General features: G+C 41.1%; 1 protein-coding gene across 4 annotated transcripts in view; it reads left to right on the top strand.

The window, feature by feature from the left end:
- Positions 1–1,671: 1,671 nt before the first annotated feature.
- LOC143346684 (protein apterous-like) overlaps positions 1,672–26,989 on the top strand; it is an 84,076-nt gene continuing 58,758 nt past the window's right edge. The window contains exons 1-3 of one of the 4 annotated variants that reach the window (XR_013080492.1): positions 1,672–2,632; positions 25,338–25,629; positions 25,968–26,382. Coding sequence is in view for 3 of the 4 variants with exons in the window: in XM_076775021.1 (XP_076631136.1) it covers positions 2,585–2,632; positions 25,338–25,629; positions 25,968–26,382 (755 nt within the window). In the remaining variant the exon portion in view is untranslated. The remainder of the gene's footprint in view (positions 2,633–25,337; positions 25,630–25,967; positions 26,383–26,989) is intronic. The other 3 variants (XM_076775019.1, XM_076775020.1, XM_076775021.1) reach the window with 3 other exon arrangements.

Here is a 26,989-nt window from a genome sequence, read left to right as displayed (position 1 = left end):
GAATTGCGCCCCTAAAAGCTGTTATTGCTTGATTATAAATTTCTGAATGTAAGGTTATTCCAAAGTATGTATATATAATTATGAAAATTGTACTTACTAAAGGAAGCAGAGAGAGAGAGAAGTTACCATAAATATTTCTGTATTGAGATAGTGTATTTATCTCAGCTTCGCATGATTTAATGGAAACGTGATAAATCACTGACCCAATAATTTGACTCTGACCAAGAGCCGTAATAATTCAGTTAAAGAGTTGCAGATTGCCGATTCCTGTCATACGTTTGCCATAAAATTAGTCAAAGTTTTGCTTCTCGATAACGAAAAGACTTCTACTGTTGCTAGTAGATTTTTGTATTCTTTTAATTAATTCTGTTTAAAAAGACTAAAAGAAGCGTTGATCTACGATCATCTACGAATGTTCGTATCTTTGCCCGTCAAAAAGATAGTAGCATTTTACAACTTCTTACGAAAAAATGGGTATTTTATGGCGTGTAACAAGAAAGACACTTCGCATTCTAAGAAAGTAATGACCTGTCTAGAGGGACATACGAGGAAATATTCATTACGAGCTTCTTCTACCCTACCAAACCATCAATTCTGATATTTACTGTCAGTTATTATTAGACGAGTACGCGAACGCCTTCAATGAAACCGCCCGTAAATCATTAATAGGAAAGGAATTCTCTACTTCTAAAATAACACTCGACCACGAGTCGACTTAATGATCCTGAAAAACTTAAGGAACTCAATTAGAGAAATTTTTATTCAAATCGATGCAAAATCATTTGAAGACATTAATGCACAAGTGTACTTTTATTTATAGCAAAAAAGCATTTGTGTACATTTTGTATTGACTAACATATATGGATTACAAATTGGGTGAACTTCACGTTTGCAATAAGTAAATTCTAATACTAGCAAAATTTTTAAATAACATTACTATCATTAACAATGCTCGGAAAAATGGAGTGGTAGTTAAATAAAGTTTGCTTTAACATTGTTGAGAAGAAGCATTGCATGTATGTATTTTCAATGAAAATTTGTATCCATTGGTACAGTCCCCTTCCTTGCCAAGTCAGTACTACCTGAGAAGGACACTCGTTTATTTCACCCCCCGAGCATCTCGTTTTTTTGTCCGAGTCTCACGCTCAGTTAGCAGAAAACCGTCAAGCTAAGAACAGCATTTCCGTTTTGTAAAACTAGATTAATTAAATACATATTCAGGTCGAAACTTTATCGTATTTATTTAGCAAATAAATATTCAACAAACATCAACCCGATCGTGTTCTTTTCTTCTCGCCAGACGCGGTTCCGCAGCGGTGCGCAAGGACTCGAAGAAACGGACGTCCGACTCGTCCGGTCGAAGCGTCTATTCCGCCGAAACGCATAGGCGTCTACGCCACTGTGTGCCGCTGTCCTCTCAGCGCGGACGGTTCTCCGGAGGCAGCGGCGTGGAGTTGTCTCGCGGTGGCCGGGACAGAGACGGGAACAACGACAGAACGCCTAAGATGGAAGAGGAGAGGGGAAGCCTGGTTTCTGTGCAGGGGCGGTGCTTGTCGTTCCTCTGTCGGCGGTGGTGGGGGGCTCGGTGGGCCGTCCTTCGCGGAACCGTGTTCGCCCCACCTTCTGTCGTGCGGTTTACGAGGCTTCGCCGCGATGCGGCGCTGCCTCTGGCTGGAACCAGTTGCAGCTGTGCCGGTTCCCTCACTCCGCAACGCGGCTTCGGCACGATAGACGGGCCTGTAAAGTATTTACCGTGGCGCAGCGTGCTCGCGCGTACGTCCGTTCCCTTGGCGTTCGTTCCTTAGCGGCGTGTCGTCGTCGTCGTCGTCTGCGTCGGGTGTCGTCGAGTGCCGTCACCGGGCACATGCGCCATGAAACGGGTCTGATATGCGTCCGGTCGTTCCTTCGCCGGAGGACGGACTGAGAGATCGATCCCCGAGGACACCTCGAGAGTGGTAGTATTTGAGTGCAGGTGCGCGGACCGGCCGGGTGTTGCTTCGATCGTTCTACCCAAGTGCTTTGTGAACGGTTCGGGTTTCGGGGGCTGACGATGGAACCGGGGTTCCCGCTGGATTCCGCGTCCCGAACTGTGTATAGCGATCCCAACTAGCGCGGATGAACCTGTCCGTCAGTGATTGTGCAGTGAGGGGGTGTACTTTGTCCTGGAGGATCGTGACTCTGCTACGGTGTTTCCGTACCGTTTCCCGGGTGGGGGAGCAAGACAGAGTCGGGGGTGCTTCTTTTTCAGGCGAGATGTGCCCGTGAGGGCGCGCGTGGTTACCCTCTCAGACAGCGATCGGTACTGCCTGGAATCGTCCTGAATCGTCGTTGAAAGCCAAGGGGAGATCCGCGGAGTTGACTAGTGAGGTTGTTGAGTGCGGAATAATCGTCGGACCGAGGTAACCGCGAGAGAAGCTTAAGGTGACAGCGGTGGAGAAGGAAGAAGAGGAGGCAGAAGAAGAGAACCTGCGCAGCGGACGCCATCTCCGCGTTATCGGCAAGCGGATCCTCCGGGACTCCCCCCCAAGCAGCTTCGGCGTCGCGCACCCTCGGCGGGATCTACCCCGCGACAGCAGCCACCCTGATGGGAGTGTATGAGGAGCGCGCCCCTCCTACCACCGGCATGCACTGGGTGAGTGTCATCCCTCTGTTCTTTCTCCTTTGCTCATTGGCCGTACACGAACCGTCAAGGGGTGCCTGGCCTTTGTGTCGGTGGCCTCGATGATCTGTGGATGATGATCCTTGCCCAGCCCTTTGATCTTCTCTGTGTCTGCCTTCCTGCGAGCTCGCGCTTCCACTTCGCGGAGGGTTTTCTTTTATTGGGGGAAATTGCATCCATTGGGACACTCGTAGGATTCTCTAGCAAACGATGATCTCAGTGCACTCTAGTGCCTCCTTTTAAGACATTCGCTAAATTCTATAGACTCTACCTCGAGCATTCCAGTCAGTTAGGGTTACTCGACCCAAAAGACCATAAGCTCCTCCGAATTTGGAGTACCATTCCCATTATTAAGACTCTCGATGTACCAAGTTCAGCCAAGCGTTCGTTCTCTGTTAGGTGTCGCCGATAGTTTTCTCGATTAGCTCGCTAAAAATGCGAACAACTTTGTCTCGATCGATCTGTTCGTCGATAATTAACAGAGTTCTACGATATTAATTGAAACTCTCCGATCTATCAAGAGCAGCACGACGCCGGAGTCGGATCGGAACGCGACGTTCGTGTCGTATGTACCACTTAATGGAAACAAATCCCAGGTACAGGTAATTCGAGCCAGTGATTTTATTGCTCCTGATCCCGTAATTGGAATATTGCTGGTCGTCGCGCGACCAGTCGCGGACGAGTCCGACGCTTATCGGCGACGTAACGCCCGGGTGATATATTCACCGAGCAACCGCGACACGGGCGAAACGGGTTTCTTGATCTGCGACGTTGTAGATCGCCGACGACAGACCCGGCCGCTGACATCTGGGTTTGACGGATCGTTACGAAGGTCACGAATTTTCGGGTGTCATCGACATAACGAATCGAGACGCTGTCTCGTTTCTTAATCGATACTCTAGAATTTCGACGGTTCGTCGATCGTTCGAGAAATCCCAGTTCATTCGAGTCCTCGAAAATAGGCTTCACACGTGGTAGTAATGAAATTTATTGGTCACATTATTGGTCAGTGGGGGGTCTGGTTTTTTCTAAACAGAGGGACTCAACTATCTGATTATCCCAACGATTCTAGTTTTCTAATTTTCTCTCTAGGTTTCGCGATTCTATGATAAAATATCGATATAAATGCATACTACTATCGCGGTATTTCATAATATTCTGCGTCTATTTCTTTAATTGTACTCGAGGAAAATATGTACAATATTTTTACATTTGGGAGTTTAATATGGTTCTAAGTTAGGTTGGATTCAAATAATTATTGTTAATTATTAAAATATAATATACTTATATCGTGTAAAAATTGATACTCTGCATACATTCTCCGTTACTGTCTATTACTGTTTTTCGACGTTCTCCAGAAAATATTTCGAAATAATGGTTTAGATTTTCCTTGGTCGGTTGTAAAATATTTTTCTACTGCTTGAAACCCAACGACATAATTTACGTTCAAATTGGCTTGAAAAAATTTATAGCTGAAAATAAAAGATTCCGTAATGAAAAATGTATTGAAATAAATTTAAAGCGCGGTTTAGATTCTTACACAATAATCTCTAAACAAACTTCAAATTTAATACAAGTATTCCGACACACTGGCTCCAATATATTCTCAAATTTTTTCTCAAAATTCGCGTATTAAACAAAATAAAAAATTTCAAACGAAACGTGAAAAATAAATTTCACGATGTCCTTAAAATGAAAATAAACCCATACAAAACTCCGAAAACATATAATTCCTATACGATTATTTATCGTGATTTTTTCTTTCTGTTATTTTCACCCTCCTGATTAGAATCTAATGAGTTGCTCTAATTCAAGTTGAAATAGGGACATTTAATAAATTTAATAACAATTACATACGTTGCATCGTATCATCGACTTTCATTCCGCTCAATAATTTACATCAAAGACAATACACGAGTAATACAGATTGCAAGACAAATTCAACGCGAATCTAGAATAATTAAAATAAAATCGTATCGCGAACGAATTCCCCAGATGTTTCTCCAGCGAAAGCGATCGAATGGTGGTTTTGGGACTCGATCGAGTTACTTTGGATAAATTCCACGCGACTGTAAGACCGTGGTCCATCGATGAAAATAATTTTGAGGCGTCGAATCGAATCTGTCCCGGTGTAAGTCCGCTCGTGCCTCTCATTCCATCGGCGAAACCGCGTGTAGAATCAAACGCACGAACGTTGTTCACCGTTCTGACCGGTGACATTCGTTTCCATCTCACAAGCGTTCCGAGTGCCCGAACAACGTGCAATCAGCGTAGCCGGCGTTCATCTTCGAGGAATGTTAATTCCGTTTTAAACGACTGCTCAATGGCTACGTCGTTAACAGGTACACCTTGTAAACAAACGTAATTGATTGTTCCGTGTCACCGCGTTGGCCGCTAATTGAACCGATGCATTAACCGCGCCTACGCCGACGAAAGGTGCTGGTCGCTGAAACGATCTGGCGTCCCTTAGAGCGTTTCAGCGACATTTTTCGCCGATTCGGTTTCAAATTGAACGACCTTCGGTTGTCGGATAGTCGATATAAACGACGATCGTGACAGCTGTCGCTATTTTCCTTCGTTATCGACGGGTCAAGTTTTATCGAGCAAAGTTCACAGACATTTCTCTTGTACCGAAACTTTGCTTGTCAATGTATGGCGCTCAAATTAATTCGGAGGACAATGTTTTCGAACTATTAAGCCAATATTAGAAACGAATATTTTCTATTTAGTATATGATAATGTTTTACTCGCGGCGAGTTGGTCAAACCTTTAACGCGTCGGTCGATAATTCGTTCGAGTAGGCGATCGTTCGATCATTCGATCATTTTGCAGAGTTTTTTTTTATGAAGAATTCAGGAGGTTCTTCGATCGATTTTTATAAAATATTAATTTCAACATTGTAATTGATGGAAGGAGTTATCTTGTTTTCTGTCAGGTTTCTGTAATCTGTATGAGTATTTTTAACGCAATAAATGATTAAGTAGTTGAATAAAATGAGCATTTAGGAAATTGTCGTTTTAATCCCTTAACGCTCATACCCGAGTCTGACTGCTTTGAAAAACGATATTTTTTTAATTTCACGTTTTAAGGGATAACAATACCTGTTTTCCTTCAAATTATACATTAGATACAACATTGTAATTAACAAAAACCGTATTTTTATATAGCTTAGAAACAAGTCCAATACAGAAAACTAATCATTCTTGGGAAAAATATGAGCGTCAAGGGGTTAAGCGTACAGTAATTCTTGTATTACTAATTCTTGGTTCATTCTTCCGAGGTTAACGCATTTCGACAAGTGAATTTTATGAAAGGAATTAAGTTTCATCATAGAGGACGAACCAAACCATCGAGGTTATTAAGTGTAACTGTGTAACTAATTGTGCATTCTCTTTCATAAAGTTCTAACCTTCACTCTAATTCAAGTTCTGCTAAATGTCCATTAATCGATCGTTGTGATTTAAAAGGTTGCAACGAATTTCTTCCTTTTCTTGCTTAGATCTCATTAAACGCGTTTCATTCGCATTATTTACTACGATGCATCGATTCAATAGAGTACTTTGCTACCGAGCCACCTTTTGCAAGATTATTCCCATCCATTTGAACGCTGTTCACCGTCAGATTGTTATTACATTGTTCAAAACAATTCTAAAATCACTCGTTCGGATTTCATTGCTGATACTCAATATTCTCAGCAGTAATTTATAGCGTAATTAGGATAAACTTAGCTTGTACGAACTTGTAAATTGTCACCTCAATCTCTTTAGTTCGTTCTTCATGATCGTTTGACGACGATTTTTTGTTTCTATCGAACTGTGAATTTTTCTTCTGTTTTGGTAAAATAGTTTAAGCACATATTTAATTTATACCACGCATTAGCGTTTACGCGTATTAGAACTGTGTCAGAAGAACGTAATTAGTACTACTTTTGTGTGATTCTATTTAAATATTTGTTATTAGCGACTCACTCTACACGTGTGTATATTTTTGGCACATTTATTTCGCCAAACAATAAAAAATCGAGGACGAATATTCAAATACAAGCTGACTGTTGTTACAAGAGCTAATGTTCGTATCATACACGTGTATAATCTCGTAATAATTTATATTATTATTTAAAAAAGACGAACAACGCGTTGGATTAGAATTCTGACCGGAAAATGGTTGCTTTTACAAGTTCAAAAAAAAATGATTGACTCGTCTCGGTCCAAGGTCCTTCGAGTTCCGAAACTTGGATCAAAAATGTGTTGAATGCACGATGAAGACGATGATCGAGGACATTGTGTGCATCATTCATCATCGAACCCTACCAGCCTCGATCGATTTCGATCGACCGCCCGGTTTGCTCTCCGCTGACTGGGAGAAAAAAAGAATCCCTCGATCGTCTGCGAAATAATTCGGATTAGAAGAGTCGCCGGACAGCCCCGTGTTCGAGCGAAATTAATTTCTGTCGGACGAGCAGAACCGGTAGCGGTTCCGTCGCCCTTTCAACGAACGAATCTCGGGGTTCGTCTCTTCCTCTAATCCGTGCCATTCGTTCGGCCGGTTTAATAGATTTCTCACTGTCGCGGCGGGACCGACTCGCCATCGAGAGTCTTAATTCCAGACTATCTGTTCGATGAATTTTTCTGTATTTTCGTTAAAAAGTTGCCATACGTTAAGTCTGAAACTTAAACGGTTCAAACCGAACGCTTTCGCGACGTGGCTGCTTCGATCCGTGGTGTATTTTTCGCGTAAATTTAAATAAAATTCTAAAAATACCCTGTAGTGCATCGAAGGCCTTGGATAGCTTTACTTTTTACAAATTGATTTCTTATTGGGATTTTTAGGTCTTTGTAAAAATTCTACTGATATCAGATTTTACATTGTGCACATAGTAATAAGTACTCAATTGTTTCTCTATTTTCCACTGGAATATTTACTTGATAATTTTCTTACGCAATAAAATATTCATGCAACCATACGGACATTTATATAGAACAATTAATGAAGAAACCAAACGTGATCTTTAATTACATAGAAAAAGTTTTTACATTGGATAATCAATTTTTATATTCAGAAAAATACAGTACAATCACAACTGACCATATACTGACCAGTTATTATCATCTTGATTAAAGTAGCGAGGTCGTATCGCAGCAAAGGCACTCAGCTTATCATTGGTCGAGAAAGCGTCCAGCATTTTTATACGCATTTATGGTGTTGCAGATAATATAAATAAAAAGTGTAATTACGAGTGTGAATATTTTGTATTTTATTCTGGTAACGAATTCATTTTAATACGATATTCGTCCACGATTTTTCTAATTCTGGTACGTAAAAGGTCCTCGTTTTATTTTCACTGCTTCAGAAAAAGATTCTTTAACACTAGGTTTACGGTACGCGTCAATTTGACGCATTCAGATTCTAAACTTAACGTTATAGGACTCATAAATATTATTTGTTAGCAATTTATGTTGAATTGAATTGATGTAATGATATGGATGTATCCTCTAATTAAAAGAAAAAACTGCATTTTAATGCAACTGTCAATGTAGCGAATTATAATAAAAGTATGCGCAACGAGTGTCCGTAAACCTAGTGTTAAATTAATACAGTTCCTAATCGTGAATAATTATAATATGATTTTTAGAAATTGTAAAACAATAGAAATTCATTAAACCTCGTAGTCAGTAATGACTGGTCTATTAGGTGTTTACATTTTAGGTAAACGAAGAAATAATAAAATTCACATTTCACATTTGCATATAGATTAATCATCGTGTCGATTTATTGCAGGACAAACTTAATTTCAGCTTGTTGACATCTTTTTGAAGTTGTTAGAATTTTAAAATACGTATCGATTATTATGCAAATTTTGAAGTCATCCGTGTAAATGTGCACACTGTAGAGGAATCAAGCTCGAGAATAACTTGGTGGAAAATTCCACTTGGCACTAGGGTTGGGGTTGTCAAATTATTCTGTACTCGAGTATGTGAACGCTTCAGTGACTCGATTATTATTCAAATACTTGAGGTATTCGAGTATTTAGGGTCGATCGACTATCTGGATATTTATATAGGTACTTAAATAATGCAATATGGACCATAAATCGAACTCTTTATCGACGATACCCCATAGAACCTATGTTAACAAAGAAAACGTAACGTAGTTATAGTTTACAGCTATAAGTAACTTCTTTTCGGAATTACTCTAATTTTAATCTTATATGATCCTTCATTGTACATCCTTCGTCTTTTAACTGTCTCCAGACTATCCTAAACCATTTCTTTCAGAATCGTGAGCTTGTTAAATTAACGAAATTAATAGATAAAGAACTTAAAAATTCAATCAGAAACTTTGCACTGGAACGCGACATAATAAAATTCATGTTCGGGTCTAAATAGACCCATCAGTCTATCGTAACACGTGCAAGCTATCGTTTCTCAGCAACAGTCGTAGAAAGTCCAAGCGTGTTTATTCGTTCAAACTTTTCGTAGATCTCGTACGAAAATTCGTAATACGCGTTGCTGTTATTATCCCCTAACGTTGAACGTTAGATTAAAACGAAAACATGATTTTTCTCGTTCGTCGAGGGGAAAAACCAGGGCAGAAGGAATGGTTATCAGGTCTTTCGAATAAAAAGAAGAAAGGTCCCGTGCTGTTTAGGAATCTCTTCGCCACGAATGCGTTAGGGCGAGTGCGTGATCGTCGAGATGCGCGCGAATCGAGCGGCGTAAATATTTTGTTTACCGAAATATCGCCGGACCGATTAAAGCCTATCGCGTAAAGTCCACGGGCGCCGTGCGTTCAGCGTCCTAATCTCCTTCGGGCAGCGATTATTTTATCGCCAGAGCCTCGCACAGAGCCCGGCGAGACGATTTTTCGACGAACGAACCGATTTTCTCGCGCGCGTTGCGCAACGAGATTTTCCCGCCGCGGCACAGTAATTCATTTTCGCGGACCGGCGCGGGGCAAAACACGAAAATAAATAACCGATCCACGAAACGCCGTCGCCCCGTGAATTACGACCGGTCGAGCGAATTTTTGGGACCCGCGCGCGTCGTTTCGACGAGAATTATTCGCCGCGTTCAGAAATTCAGCGAGGGGTAGCAACCGAAAATTGACAGAGACGAATACTTGGACGAGAATAAATGGAAGGCGCGACCATAATGGCGAGAGAAGACAAAAACTGTGATTTTCTTTGCAATTCGGTCTGGAAATAATTCAAACGGAGAATGGATATTTTTTTAATTAGTACTAAAAGAACTGTTCGATAGAGATGGGCAAAATTTCAAAGAGAAGTAAAGATGAACAATTTTCTATCCGTGGATAGAAGGGGATGGAAGGGGAATATTTCAAATTAAATGTAAATTTAAAATGTCGTTGTTAGCCATGTTTGTAATGTGCTTTATTGAATTTCATTGGGGAATGAAACTGTAAATTTTTGTAACTGACTTGGGAGAGGCTATAGTAATAGTATTTAGGAGCAATTCTATGATAGCAAGTCTTTTGTATACAATATAAATTCAGAGATTAAATAAAATATGACAAATAATGCACGCTGTTTTTACATGCCAATGCTATTGGTGAGAGATAGGTACACTTGTAATTAGTTGCTTACTGGCCTCGTGCAGGCATAAATAGCACTACTATAGTATAACACGAATTGTGTATTTCGTTATCTTAAAAATGCACCTAAAGATATTACAAATAAAATTTATACTCAGATTGATTAACGATATTCTTCGGAACTTTATTAAGAATTGACAAACGTCCTAATAGATAATATTTCGCTCGGACAACAATAATTGCCAACCAAAAATATATTTACCCGTCTATCTTATTAATTTATAAGTGGACTGTGGATCTTCGTGCAAATTCATATTTTAATTAACAGAATTACTGAAATGGGAGTCTCTTAGAGGGCTGCCTCAACCCTTAAATATAATAATTCATATCGAGTGTATTTCGTAGTTCTTTAAGAATTAAAATTTCCCATAAATGTATAAACATCCGCAGTCTATTTACAAGCTTAAATTCTCCAATTTTTAAGAATTTAGTTTTCGAAAGAAGTGTGAATCCCCTTTGCCATTCTCTGAATGCCCCCCCTCCCCTAATTCTAAGATGAAAAGAAAAAATAATAACGATTGAAAAAACCTTGAAAGCTCACAAACTCCAGTTTGAGAAACGCTGTTCCAATGTAATATTTGTGACAATATAATATTGATTCTATTTTTACGTGCTCACGGCTGCACCATTGGACCCGAATTTTTCTGATTCCCCGGGGAGACAAACGCGTCACGGTATCAATGACACCCTGGCCCGATTCGGCGTCGTTTAGTCTCACGACGCTTTCGATGTTTTCCACGCTCGCGGCCCGGACGCGTGCGTCAACGCGGAGCCGAGACTCAGTCGGCCGAAGAGTGTGTGATTATTGTAACTTCGATGAGATAAGGGCATCGTGCCACGAACGTGTCTGCTCGTGATAGTGGTCCGTTTGTGCCGAGCGTAATTTATTAGACGGCCAGGCCGAGATATATACGCGGCGGTCATCGCGGCCTGAACGTTTCGAACCTTTTTCACAGTTCGACGGAACGTTTAATTTCGTTCGAACCACCTTCGTTTTATTACGTCGATTCGAGGAAAACGTGCTGGATACAAATTTCCTTTTCGTTGCTCCACTCTTCAAACACCGAATTATTTTCTGTTTACACGCGTCTCAAATATGAAACTAAAATAGTTTATTATTGTCTCCGCCAGGCATGTTAAAAACTCGTACGAAAATTGATATCTTCGAAAAATGAAGTATATCAAGTGTATGGGGTAAAGATAAATCCATTTAGAAATCCAATGTGGTTCTGAATCTTTCAGTTTTTGGAATATTCTCTATTGTAATCTGACAATAGTTTGTAGTTTGATTAACACTCGATCACAGAGTTCTAATTTGGAGTATAATAGATGCAGTCGGAAAGGGGTTGGCGAAATCAGGGGAATCAGCCTGAACACCAAATTGAAAATATTTGTTTAAATAAAAGTCTTGTGAGCGGCTGTATCGCTTGTTTCGGCGTATATCTATCTCTCAGAGACTAAACAGTTAGGCTCGTCGTGCTGAGTGAACTAAGCAAGGGTTGATAAAGAGGCGTTCCGTCGCCATTTTATTTATTGCGCCGCGATACGGTTGCCGGGTGGACTCTTGGAAAACCGCGGTTCGAATCAAAGATGGACACAATTTTATTGAAATAAAAGGTAACAGATACACGAATTTATTCGCGACATTCGTTAGAGTAGTTAATAATGTAATCAAATTTGTATTTATTCCTCACTGGAATATAAAAATTGTGGCCTTCTCTGCTGGAGATTAATATCTCAGAAATAGTAGGACACTCTCTAACCTTACTTTCCTTTATAGAATACTCAGTTGTATGGTAAACTTAGGATTTCTCGAGTAAATCAACATAAACAATTCAAATCTAAGTATAATATGTGTATATTGTCTTTTTGGATACTTTTATATAAATTTCCATTAGCAGACAATGTAACTTGATAAATTTGTTATAGTAGTGATCTTAATTTCGGAGTATCTACAACTTCGATGCACTTGAATAAATGCAGAAAATATGAGTTTTGTATAAACAAGAGATAACGAACAGAGAATCTTAATTTCATTTAAAATGTTTCGATAAAGCCCATTAATAGCTTCCAGTAGCTAAAATGTTCTCTATTATCTTTAAAACTACATTCAATTCGAATATAGACTATAGTTGTTCATCACAGTCGTGAAATTTCGGTTTTAAAATAAATAATAATATCACTAGACATTAATTGAGCTTGTAAAATTAACGAAATAAACGAAGGATTCGCAAACACGAAAACTCGGAGAATCATTGCACTGGAATACGAAGTAATAAAATTTCGATTCGACTCAAAATGTTTATCTACTATCCCTAGCCCAATTTCGTTTTCGATTGGCGGTGTTGAAGTAGTTAAAAGATTCGAGCCAGCGAAGATGTCGTTTTGTTCACTTTTCTAATTGACAAAAACTCTCGTAGCAGAAGCAAGATGGCGGCGATGGTGGTTTCCTCGAGCCACGAATTCTCGTAATCGTTGGTTCGTGCAATTTCGCGAAACGTTTAAATGGGTCTGGCGGTGGAACGGTCGAGGCGTTCGCTCACTCTGTCAACGGATCGATTGCGATTCGGGCATGATCGATCGCGGTTGGATCGCTGGCGTTGGCAGCGGAGACGCGGACAGAATTTTCGCGGAACGCGAACTGTACGTCGAAGGGGGGAAGCAATATCTCGGGGTCGGGTCGTGATTCTTGGCCTGCTCCGGCATGCGCCGCTTTCTGTCACTGCATCGCTCGTTCTCGCTCTTAGCATTTAAATAATCGGTTTCTCGTGTCTCCGAATACGTACGTGTTTTCGTTTCGACGGTGTCGCGTGGACGACCCCCGCGATCTCCGTGCCTCGATCACTCGTTCGAGATTTCGAGAACTAGGAATATCGAAACTGTTTCTCTCTTTCGTACGAGGTTCTCGTGCCAACCAGTCGAAGCTAACGACACATGTCGCGATGAAAGTTTCGATTTTCTGCTCGAACTCTTGATCCCAGATCAAAAGTTTGTAAGCGTCCGTACTATTCCGCTGTACGTTCTATTAGTATCGTATGTTTCTCTCTGTTGCAAAATTCTCCGATTTTTATACAACAATCCCTCGTCATAGATTCGGACGAGGAAACGAAATCGATCTTGGAATATTCTCTGTGCAATTTTAGTAAAGTACAAGAATTTCTATTGTTTAACCGATCGAAAGTTTTGTTAATAATTTCCTTGGTAGGATCAGAAAAAGAGAAAATTGTAAAAGATCAACTTGTGTGGTTTTCGTATATCGTGCTCCGAAGTGTCAGATTTTGTTTGTTCTTTTCAGTGAGTGAAGTATAAATTATTTTAGGTAGATTTTTTTTTATTCTTCAACATAATCTCCTTTTAGGTCTGTACACTTTTCCAAGCGTTTTTCTAGATTTTTTAAGCCATCTAAAAAGTAGGATTTTGGAAGGTCCTCAAAATAGGCATCTATTTGGGCGGTGACCTCCTCGTTCGACGTGAGCCGTCGTCCGCCGAGTCATTTTTAAAAATTTGGAAATAAACAAAACTGACTGCTGGCCAAATCTGGTGAATACGGTGGATGTTGTAATAATTCGAACTTTAATTCCATGATTTTGGCCATCGAAACTGCACAGGTCTGTATCCATGCATTGTCTTGATGGAAGAGGATCTTTTTCTTCTTCAAATGAGGACGTTTTTTCTTGATTTCTTCGCTCAACCGGTGCAATAACGACACATAATACTCTCCAGTTATTGTTTTTCCTTTTTCCAAGTAATCGGTGTAAATGATTCCACGTGATTCCGTCTTCGCCTTCTTCGGAGCTCGTTCGTCTTCAAAAACCCACTGTTTCGACTGTTCCTTTTTCTCTGGAGTGTAGTGGTGTATCCACGTTTCGTTCATAGTTATTTATCGACGCAGAAACTCGTCAGGATTGCGACGAAAAAGCGCTAAAACAACCTCAGAATCGACCACACGATTGCGTTTATTCGCAACTGAGAGCAAACGTGACACCCATCTTGTCGAGATTTTTTTCATACCCAATTTTTCGTGCAAAATTGAAAACACTGTACCTTGCGATTTTGGTTCGTCGATCACTCGAAACCATATCGTGGATTTTGTCAATCATTTCGGTAGTAGTCACTTCCACTGGACGTCCCGAACGACGTTCATCATTTGTGGATCTACGGCCACGTTTAAACTCATTTACCTAATTGTAAATAGTTGCAAACGCAGGAGCAGATGTGCCATGAGCTTCATCCAACTCACTTTTGATCTCTTTCGGTGTCAAGCCTTTTAAATACAAGTGTTTAATCACCGCTCGAAACTCACTTTTTTCCATTTTTCTAAATAAGCAAAAGTTTCTTGCTTCGATGGACAATAAAAATAAAATCGTGTGATGGATATAGCTGAGAATTTGACAGCTGTCTAGTAAGTCATGATGCTTACTAAAAACAAAAGTTTTCGATGCTACGAGCACCAACTCTTGGATTTTCTAAGGACTTATTGAACGACCCTCGTAATATGGACATGAAACTTTACGCTAAGACATTTATGCAACTAATGTTGAATTCCCAGAATTCTCTAAATTGTTACAATATTATTATAGCCATTGGAACGCAGAATGAAAATTGTGCATTTAATCGCGTACACCGTGAATAAAATAAGTTGAAAAATGAATTAGAATTTAATGCAAAATGCTATAATGGAAGAATCGCAACATTGTTGGGGTATATCAGATTCCCAGAAGAACAGAAAGACCCATGCTCGAAGCTCGTAATTTCTCAATTGGTATTACGTGTTCCTTGTTCCAAATTAATCAAATTGCTTTGCTTCCTTTCGTTGCATCTCGAGTGGTTGCGCAATAATGCAGCGGATGCACGGCAAGGACAACAACGTTCGATTTAATGTGCGTGTACCATTTGAGTTCACATAAATATTCGGGTATGTGTTTCGATACGTAGGGGTAAAACCAATTGTCGACCACCTGAGATTGTTTGTGTTAAATGTTGCAGAATTTATTCGCGTTTACGAAGTGATAAAATTTATCTGTTTTTATCGAATACTTTTAATCTATACTCTACCAATTTTGTTTGCATGATCACCTAATATTTTAAATATGTTATATTATGTATTATTACGTAGAAAAGTGACATGGACAAAATCTCGATGGTGGGTTTTATAAATATATATTTTTCCTTACATATTTTACTTCAATCGCGTATGCACGGACGTGCTGCATATTTTTTGCATACCGAGTATATTTATCTCGTGAGATTTGTTTTGTTTGTCATTGAATTTTCGCACGATGACATTGAAGCGTATTGATAATATGTTATCGATGATATAACCATACTGAAAAACATAAAATATCAAAGTTTGAGTATCTGGAAACAGGTAAGAGTATTCGAGCGTTAGATGTAGCAAGAAAACCATGTTAGTATTTAATTAAAACAGTTTTTCTAATTGTTGATCATCGGTTAACGTTAAATCTAGGTTTTAATAGGAATGATATATTAGAATATAAATTTGTTCACTGTACATACGTTGTTGATTGCAAAGATATTGTTAAATATGCTCTTGGTTTTGCATTTATTTCTTAAAATTCTGTTAATTATAATTATGAGCGGATGGTTTGTTGCTAAGTTATACACTACTTTGGATAAAATAGTTTTAAAAGTGTAATAAAATGTTACACCTGTTCGGACAATGTTCTTCACGGTATGCGTATACCGTATACATTACTTGCATATTTTGCGTTTATATGTGCATATTTTTCGTGAATATATGCATATTTTACGGTCATAAACGTCACAGGTTCGTTGCATATCTTACATGCATTAACATCCGCAGACTTGCAATATATTATGCTTGTACAGACTATATTCAGGGCCGTCTTTACGGTGTTGATGGTAACCTGTTAATAATGAACAACATTAAATACAAAATTAAAACTGCCAATGTAGTCAAACTATAAAGGGGAATCTTTTTTAATCAACTTCATTTTCTGAACATCGTTTACAAAAATTTAATTTATTTTTCTACTACGAATTTCCCTCCGCTTCTTTTGATGCAATTCTTTTAAATGCTTAGGCACTTAAAACATTATATTGGTCGGTGCATATAAAATATCAAATTTTACAAGCATTCTCGTATTAATCAAAATAATTTCCATCAAGGATATAAATAGGTGTTAGTTCGTTTTAAATCTGAATTTATAGACTCGGTGACAACTTTGACAACCACTTTAATTTCTTCTTCGTTCAAAAAATTTGTTCCCTTTGAGAGGATGCTGTAGAATCTCATAGCTTAAATCACTCAGGTCAAAACTATTGTTTGTCATTTTTCAGTACAGTAGTATGGCCAGTGTTTAATATTATTATCTGTAAGTTTTCTGGGAGTTTCGCGAGGGTCTTCTAATAAAAATTCTCCTATTTTTAAGATCGTTCTTTCTGGGCGCGCCACTTGTAAGTTACGATCACGTTTATTGAATCAGCCTGTACATTTGGAATTCGACCGGACGGTTGTCTCTCCTCCTCGTGGTGATTTTTTCTTTCCCCAGTCCGCCGAATAAACCGAGGTGGCACAGTAGCACGAGTAGCCACACGGTCCAATATTTTTGTTCGCGAGTGGCTCGATCCGGCCCGGTTGGTAGCCCGTTCGCCGCGGAGAAGTGCAGATAGCGAGCAGTTTATCGGTTCTCTGCGGTGTTAACCGTCGCCCACGCGTTTTAAGAGAGAAACCACAGCATCCCAGCCGTACGCCCGGAGTGGACGACGAGGCTGTTTATTGTTATCACTATCATGGCCGGCCAAGGGAAGCCGATACGCACCAACACGTAGACACGCGCGTGCTTGTAGAATCGTGAAAGCTGTGCTTGTGGGCCGATTGCTGTTTGTCCGACCGTGGATCGTTGGGACAAACCGGGGGGATATCGGTTTCGCTCGAGTTTCCTGGTTGACGATGCTCGGGCTAGACCGATTTTCCAACCGATAGTTTTAACCATCTATAACCCAAGTTATGTTCGGGCTTCCGAAACATATTATACGATATCACCTTTGATAAACGCTAATAACCAGACAGATCTGACGGTTTGCTGGTTGGAGAAGCGAGCGAGATAGGAGAAAAGGAAAGAGGCACGTTCGATGGTCAATCGAAGAGTGTATGTAAGAGTAAGTGGTCCGAGTACTTGTGAGAGAGAGAGGTTCAACGTAGCCCTCTTGTGACGAGTACAGAAGGTTTCTTTATAAATTTCAATAATTTTAAACCCCCTGGAGTTCTCCTTAATGTACTTCTGTCTTTGAATAATTGCCTTCTGAGTACGCTTACTTTCTAGCGGAGAATCTGATTCACTTGGTAATTAAGTTCGCGAGAATGAAGTAGAAATGGTCGGTGAAATTAGCGAGTACCGTCTCCATTAGAGTTTCAAACTCTTTGTTTACGACTTCTGTTACACCATTTTCCACTGAACGAAAGGAAGGAATAAGTGTAACGAAAATGGTCGACGAACGAGACAGGATTCACTGAAATATTGCTTTAAGGTGAAGTACAAAACTCGACGATATAATATATGTAGGAATAGGTGGTTGGTCGAGTACTTGTGAGAAAGATAAAGCTTTACGTAGCCCTCTGTTGGCGAACGCGGGTGGTGCCATATATCAAGGACTTATTTTGCGCACATTGACAATAAAGAATTGTAGTTTGGCAGTATTTTCCCCACAATTCAGAGTCGAATCTCGTTCCAAAGTGCTCGACGTCTTTCGAAGCACAAACTTTCCACCATCCCGTGGAAGGAACGTCGAATTTCGCGTTACTTTTTGCCCCCCCCCCCTCCGCCCCTGCGATCGATGGTCAAGCTTTCGATTCGAGACACGCGACTGAAAATACGTTCGTCGCGTTTCCACCTGGTTACCTGGGGGCTCCCCCGATCGTCCTTGAAACTTTTCCCGGGGAGAAGCTCCCCATGGAACCTTCTCATGACGAAGTGGAATCGATTCGAGCCGTTTTCCCATCGTTAAGCGCGAGAGACGTCTCGACGTCGTTCTACGAGCAAGGGGAACCTTCGCAGAAAAATTCTCGCGGTTGTTCCTGATCCATACCGATGGCTTCTCATAAATCATAAGAGATCGCGGCGCGCGACAAAAAGAATTGCGCTCCAATTACCTCGATTCCTTGCCCGTAAAGAGCAGGAAAAAGCAGCCGCTGACGGGAGAAAAAGTCGGGAAGTTAATCCTCTCGACTTTGTTGCACGGTGGTTTCTGTACGCGATAAGATACCGTGAAATAAATTCATTAGATACGGCCGCGGACGATATTTCGCGGAATCGTTTGCCACTACGGTTTCTCGCCGTAGATCCCGGAGTACGCGGAATCGATCTTTCCGCGTCGATCGATGGTTTGCACGCGACCGAGAAAGAGAAAACCAGCCTGAGTTTTATAAAAATATTTTCGATCGACCCGTGTTTGATTAGAAATTCATTAATTTTGTGTGTCCTCCAGTTTAGTTTTTCTTTCGTGACTATTTCCTTTTATTACGAATTTCTCGGACACCTAAAAATTTTTATTATACTAGTTTTATTGGTATTTCTATTTTTATTCCCTTCAAGTAATGCTCCAAATGTCTATTTCTCCTATTTAAGGGGGGTTTGTTATGTAATTATTGCTAAAATTATTGTCAAAATTTGATTATGTTTCGGAGAGAAATGTAAAGAGATGTTTTCATATTGAAGACAACAATTTTTGTATGTAGATTCTTTTTATTATTTGAAGAAAATCTGTTTAACCTCTTCGACGATGTAAACGATTAAAAGAAAATTTATATAATGTATCAAAAATTATACTTAAAATAACGCATAACAAAAAGTTGGTTCCACTGTTTTGTCTTCACAACACTGTATCTGGTCACATAAATACCTGAAACGAGTAACTTGTTTGGATTTTAAAGCTTTCAAAGGTTGTCGGATCATAGAGAGACAATTTATCCGAAATATTAAAGTCGAAAACTTGAATTTTAGGTACTCAACGTCGCTTTTCAGACTACCTTGCGCCACGCGGGATTCAAATTATTCTCTCTGTGCGACGAGCGCGTTAACTAAATGTAATCGTAGATGTAAGCAAATTTCTATGCAAGTAATAACGAATGGCTAATATAATCATATACGTAACAGAATCACTAATGAATATTTCATTCGATCGATTTTTCATCGAAAAGTGGACCGCGTTGGCTTTTATACCAACTGGTCGTACAAGCCACCAAAGTCTCGGACCCTTTTTTTCAACATCCTGTGTATCTTCGCGGGCGCTCGCATTAGCCATTCATTCGCTGCACAAGCTCCGACAGCGACCGGCAGAAAAATGAATCACCGATTCGTTATCAATCCCGAAGTCACGCCGCGGACTCACTAAATCATGTTCTTATCGCGCGCCGCAGTCGTTCGGCGTGTCCACACATACGGAAATAAATAAAAAAAAAAAGAGAAAAAAAGAAAAAAGGATAGGAAAAAAAGTAAGGAAAGAAGGAAAGAAAAAGAGGTGCTCGCGCGCGGTCGCAATTGGCGGTCGATATCTCGAAACGGTTCGACCACTGACGGCGCACAATCGACTGTCGAGCTGCATTTCTGGCGGCATTCTACCGGCTTTCCGTGCCGGCGTCCCGCGAGGCGGATTCCGCGCTTGTTATTTACCTCGCGTTTCGTGAAAATGATAAAGGCGGAGTCTTGTGCAAGCTCGTCGACCGGTGAAAGTCGCAAACCGTTGCTGGTCCACTCCCGATATGGATAAGGATCGTCGGTGAATGAAGATCGATCGACCGGTCGCGCCATTTCGTGGGAAATGAACAGGATGGCCGTATCGATCGGTCCATGAACGCGGATTACGAAATCGCGGGAAAATCCTAGAAATATGAAATTGGTGGGAAATCGTCGTCGTGAACCACGAGCGCGAAAACTTTCACCTTTCGCGGCAAAGATGTATCATATTTTGAATCGTTAAATGTTTATGCATTTATGGGAGATTTTAATTTTCAAAAAATTACAGAATGAAACTCAAAGCGTGATACGAATTATTATATTTAGGGGTTGAGGCAATTCTCTGCAAAGCTCCGGTTTCATTAATTCTCTGAGTTTGCCTAAAGATACGCGATAATTACGTATGTTAGATAACAGAACTTAGGATTCCAGGATTTATTTGGTTGCACGAAGGATGAAACCATCTTCGACGTATGCTCTTTTTATCGAGAGTTGGAAAATACGTTCCTTCTGTGTCGACACAAAATTGGGGGCGATCAAGTTATGGGCGTAACTATCAGCACGTCGGGTCCCTTTCATCGGTATTTTCAGTTTCGGGAATGGAAAGTAATCTTATCGGCGGTAGCTATCGAATTAAAGAAGTTGCTTCGACCGCAGGACGGTGAAAAAGAAATTATAGATATCGTTCGAATTTAAAGTCATAGATTCTCTTTTTTCATTCGAGAGCTGCATTTGAGAATGTAAAATTTAGTTGTCAAAACATTCGTAACATTAGTAACGAAATTTACAAATATGCTACACCGTTTTATATATATTTATTGTAAATAATTTTCGAAATGAGAATTTTAAAATAATCGTAATGTTCCAAGACCCTCAAAGAGTCGTTGAAAAACATAAATTAAAGATGCGTGGCAACAATAAAAACTCAAAGAAAGCGTCCCAGTAATGAAAAAGAATCGTAACGAGGAAGGACATGTGAGAAAAGTATAGTGATTGTAGTTGGTAGCGCACGATTAATGGAGTTCTAATGATCTAAATTGCGTGCAAAATATCTTATTGTTATTATTCTTTCATTTTATTTTTAACAAAGCACTTATACATTATTCGAGTACGCCGCTTTAGATACATTATATGCCGTATCCTGAATCTCACCACTAACCTCGAGTTCTTTCATCGTTAAAACGAACTTCGGTCTAACAGTACCGCTCAGACATGTAGGTCGCTAATCCTAACACTTGTGTCTGCGTAAGAAGCATGCTTGTGGTTCATAAAATTCTCGCATCAGTCTACATAGTATGCAAATACATAGGCGTTTAGTGTGCTTGTGCTCCAAAACGGGGGATGGCAAAAAGCAACGTGTTCGTGAGAAACACGCACGCCGATGGAAAAACGCGAGATAATTTCCAGTCGTTAGAAGAAATAACTCTATTTGCATTCGTTGTTGGTATTTCTTTCGTTAATGCCCAATACAAGAAATTACTGGGAAACGTTACTGAAACGCGTCGAAAGAAAAGCGGCAACCACGGGACCGACGGTGCTCCTAAAGGACATTTTCACGCGCTACACAAGCCCGATTTAACACAATGGAGTGTTAAGAAGCGCGTCTGATCGCTGGAAAAGGCGCGCATTGTGTCGGTAACTCGACTGTTGATAATGACATTAAATGCGTTGAACCGTTGTACAGTTTTTACGTTGCACAGGGTGAATCCTAATTAGACGACACCGATACCATAAAGAGCGAACCTAGAGTCGAAAACGAGATCAACCTTTATTTTACAAATTGTATTACGTTAAAGAACACGATTGAAACGATCAGTTTCTGAAACGTGCGTTGCAGCGCGTTAAACAACTGTTTATATTCGTTCAATTAAATAAACACCACGAATAAATTGTTGTACAATGGCCTTATTCGTCGTCTGTTGTTCGAATAAAATTTTGCTCGTCTCTGTTGGAATTTATAGCAAAACCCCGATAGTTGCGGGGAAATAATTTATGCAACTATGGAGGAGTGGTAACAGTCAAAATATAAATCTTGCAAATTAGCACACTTAGTAATCCATCGTGAAAGTGTTGTTTATTTTTAAATCAGACGTTCTTTAAATTTGATTTTAGACAACGTTTTCGTGGCACACAGTGATTCTCTAGTGGTTTGTTTATGACAACGTACAACAATAATATTGAATTCTTGATGCTCGTCATTTCAACTAGTCAAGCAATTCACCGTACGTTTAAATGCAGAATCTAGAAACGAACAAAGATGCAAAAATATGGTACGAGTGCAGAAAAGATATAAGACATATAGAATAAAGACTTTGGATATCAAACAAGAAACTAGAATTCCAAGAGTATCGTCATCATCCTTCGCAATATTCGCTCGCTTACCAGTTAACGGATAGAGCAAACTGGTTCAAAAATAGCATATTTGTCCAGGGAATCGAGTTTACCTCCGCGGGGTGTCTCGGATAAAACGCGCCGCAAGAAAGTCGCCCAATCAAAGTTCCAATCGAAGCTTAATCAATGATCTTCGAAGGAAACGAGCCGAGTTCCCGATACGTTGCACGACAGAAGCATTGGAAAGACACTTGGAAACGCGCGTTCTTAGAATTCTTTACGCGACCCGGTTTATTACATAAGAAACAACGGCCGTCCGCGTAACGGTTACGTTGCACGGTGAAAATCCGTCGTAACAAACAAAATTTCTATTAGTTTTCCCTCGTATGGAATAAGCTCTCGACCAGTTCTATCCGATCGATCGGATCGCTTCACGCGCCTCGAACGCACGACCTTACGCGAAACAGTAGCCGCTGATAAATCGATCGATACCAATAACAAAGAGAATTAAATCCATTATTTATACATTCTTTATTTAACGAGCAATTTTAGGTTTTTTAAGCGATATCGATCGCTCAATTGCCACGCCCAAATTAATTCCAGTAGCACAGCCAGGCAAACAAGTGAAATCATGCTGCCTAACTAATAAAGAATGAAATAGAAACATATTCTCGTAATTGTTTTTCGATATTCAGAAATCGGGTATGAGAAAATTGGATATACGTGTTTGATGAGAAAGAAGTAGGATTCCTTCGGGTAGGGACTTTTGTTAACAAAGTTTAACCCTTTGCTCTCAGCTGTCCTCTCTGGAGGGGCAATTTGGGTGTACATTCTAAGGAAACATAACGATATTATTGTTTTAAAGCGATTATATGGGACAAAATAGATAAGCAGAGAATGTAAAAGAAACATGTTTACTTGGATATTTACTATCTATTTCGTGAGAAAGGGTGTTTGAGTTAGTAGTAGGTGGTCGAAGAAAAGTCTCCGAGTGCAAAGGGTTAAGTTACTAGTGGAAATTAAGTATATTCTTGGATATCCTTGAATAAGTAAATGATTTATTTTATTAAATAAATACAGATTTCAATAAACTTCTTCTTCATATAACAACTATTTTTCCAACTCGAAGATTGTCGTTTCTGGTTTTATTGCATCTCAACAAAAATATACATGGAGTTCGAGAAAGTTTTGTCTCATAAGCCAGCGTGGAGTCGGAGTACTTGGAGGTTTTTGCACGATCCCCATTTTTTTAAAACACCTGTAATCGTGGGGCACGCTAAAAATTTTGCATTTCGAAACGTACAAATGAATGGAGAATGGTCGAGAGCGATTTTGCGACGCAATAAGAACATCAGAAATTTTTGTACCGATGGAAAAGGATTAAAAGTTATCGAAAGTGATTTTGGGGGAACTCCGCCTCCCGCGGTGGCGTTACCCTTTAAATTCGTCAGAAGCTGGGATCCTCGCGCGACGGAACGATCTTTACGACGTCCTGCGGGCTGAAGTTAACCGCCCTTCGGTGGCGATCGCAAACGCGCCGCTTTTGCTAAGGCGCAGTAAATACCGGTATCTGGTGTCGTAAAGTGCAGCATTGGTTTTCCACCGTGAGAGCTGGAGGGGAGGGGAACAAGAACGGAGCTGGAAGGAAATGGTGAAGAAAGGGTCGAAGGGAGGAGAGACAGAGAACGAGAGAGAGAGAGAGAGAGGGAGAGAGTGCGGGGTATACACACATATAGAGAGAAAAAAAAGGCAGGCGGAAGGAGAGGGACGAGAAAGAGAGGACCAGGGCAGCTCACCGCGTAATTTATGTCTCGAGCGCGCCGCGGCCGCGTTGACAGTTGAAACACGGCGGCGGCTCGGATTGGTCGGCTTCGGGCGCCTTATAGGGTCGCGCGCATGCGCACACCGCCTTACGACATCCATCAGAGGCGACCGGCTACTGCCGTCAGCGTGCCACTCTTTATCTTTCTCCTTTTCTCTAGCCCCCTTGCCCTTTGCCGATGTCAACCGAGCCGTAATCCGCTGTCACTTCGGATACTCTCCCCGTCCTCGTGTTCGTGCCGGTTAGGTTGTTGTCCTATTTCGCCTATTCCGGTTAGCTGTCGCTGACGGCGGAGGTAATCCTTACGCGAACGTCTTCCGACGATGTCCTTTGCGGTCCCTCCTCGTCGACCACGGTGGAAAGTGTCTTCTCCTTCCTCGGTCGTTCGTCGCTTACTTTTACTCGATAAACTTTTTTCCCCCCCTCCCCCTCCCCCGCCTCGTCGTCGCCGGAGGTTACAGGTTTTCAGGAGGCAGCCTCGGGTGTCTCACGACGCCTTTTGTCCCCGCGGAGCTCTTTTCTCTTTGAACCCTTAATTGGATGCTCCTTGATTACTTTCACTGCCTGTTTCTTTTTGCTCATTGATTTTTCGCTGTCGACTTTTTCTCGCCCGACGATCACCGTTCGAGTTTACTTGTTTTCGAAGTAGATCTGGATAGCCGTTTAAGGATCGCGAGGCGCGAAGATTTCATTCGAGTCGATTCTTCCTTGCAGATCGGAAGGATTAGGTTCTTTCGAGGCCTGTTTTACGATATGATTATCGAACCGTGAAGAATGGAGCAACGGTCCGCGCACCTTTGAGCGCCGCGAGATCGCGTTGCAGAACAGGCGCCTGTTGAACAATCGTTTAATGGTACGACACGGCGGTAAGGATCAATTAATGTACCCATTCACACTCCGTACGCTCCCTCCTCTGTTCACCACCGCTTCGAACGAATAGAAACGTTCGACGACTTTGAAATAGACACAGAAGAAGATCTCGACGCTTCGTCATCGAAACCTAATAAACGCGATCTCTCGTGGCAATTAAGAGAACGTTGCCTCGCGTTCCATTTCGTCCGGCGTTTTCGCCGATAGCCTTCAGCATTATGCAATTGTGATCAGCGATTCGTTGAGCAACCGTCGAGTGACCGTGCAGCGCCGCGTCTCTCCACGAAAGCTGAAGTTTCTAAAGTCCTCGACTCGGTGTTTGTTCCAGCAGCCGGCCAGCTCGCAGGAGCGTGGCAGCGGCTTGGCTGTGGGGCGTCAAGGGGGGCCCGGCAGCGCGGGGGGGCCCGGAGCAGTGGACCAGGCGAGGGACCTAAGTCCCTGCCTCCCCGCGTCCATGGGCGACGCTGCACGACCTACCACCTTACCGTGCAGTCCTCCTGCCGCCCACCATCACGGGCCCCATCATACGCCCCTGCATCAGACCCACTGCGGTACCAACAACAACTGCTACGACGGACCCACCACCCCCTACGACTCTAGGGACTACGATTCTCCTGGAGGTTGGTTAATTTCTGCTTTGAATTGGGCTCTCCTTGGATCTTTCAAACTTTGCCATCCGCCCTTTACGTTGTAGACTTTTGTAATACTTTCGTTTCGATTTAACGTACTTTAAGATACTAGAAAGTCTTCGTTTGCATCGCCACGCATTCGCCGTAATTGTAAAGTTTCACGTATCTTTCGTAAATTATTACAAAAATACAAACGAAGGTCAATATCCTGATCACGATCACTTAACCGGTCGCTCCTTCCGCAGCCTCTTCATCCCCAGCCTCGTAGACCAATTTGTAAACGTGCCAGGAATTGTGATTGATCGTAAAAATTTTTTTTTTTACCCAAGTGTTTAAATATCGATTAGGTGGACAAGAGTACAGGAACAACAATAGCAACTTCGAGAATCCGAGCGACCTGAGCATGCCGCCCCAAACGACCCACCACCACCATCACCATCACCACCACCACCATTCCCATCTGCATCACCAAACTCATTCGCAAGAACAGCAGACCACGGAACATTTGCACGCTATCCCGAAGCTGGAGCCGCCGCCCACCCCTCCAGCGCAGTCCGAGGACGTTCCAGGGGTGGTTTGCGCCGGATGTGGCCTCCGGATATCCGACAGGTTCTACCTGCAGGCCGTCGACAGGAGGTGGCACGCCGCCTGTCTTCAGTGCTCGCACTGCCGTCAGGGCCTCGACGGCGAAGTCACCTGTTTCAGCAGGGACGGAAACATTTACTGCAAGAAGGACTACTATCGGTGAGTCGATGGCACGTTTGTTAAGGCGGTTCAACCCTCGGCTAGCAGGGTTGAAATATTAGCTGGAAAACTTGTTACATAATCTGGTGGTGGTCAATTTGATTCCTGTCAAGGATACAAATAGGGGATAGTACGTTTTAACCGAACCTCTAACTCGTATTCGCGTTGGTCGTGCAATCTTCGAAATCAGAGTAAATGGTTTTCCACTGGTAATAAATTTATTGTAAATGTAGTAATCAGATGTCATATTTTTGAAATCAGATTCGTATACGTAAGTAGTCGAAGCATGATCTTTTATAGAATGTAGTAATTGTTGATCCCACAATAGTAAAGAACCAAATGGAATTATTATTAAACAGTAATATGTTTACAAGTACCAAAGAAACAACTGACAATACGTTTTAACCGAACGTCTGACTGGTATTCGCGTTGTGCAATCTTCAAAATCAGAGTAAATAGTAATCAGAATTATAAATATAATAATCAGATATCATATTTCTAAAGTCAGATTCATTATACGGAAGTAGTAGAAGGATGAACTTTTATAAATAGTAGTAATTGTTGATCCCTTAATAATGAAGAATCAAATGGAATTATTATTAAACAG

Source organism: Colletes latitarsis, chromosome 10 (assembly GCF_051014445.1).
Source record: "Colletes latitarsis isolate SP2378_abdomen chromosome 10, iyColLati1, whole genome shotgun sequence".
Taxonomy (NCBI): Eukaryota; Metazoa; Arthropoda; class Insecta; order Hymenoptera; family Colletidae; genus Colletes; species Colletes latitarsis.
This window is presented reverse-complemented; position numbering and strand designations above follow the sequence as displayed.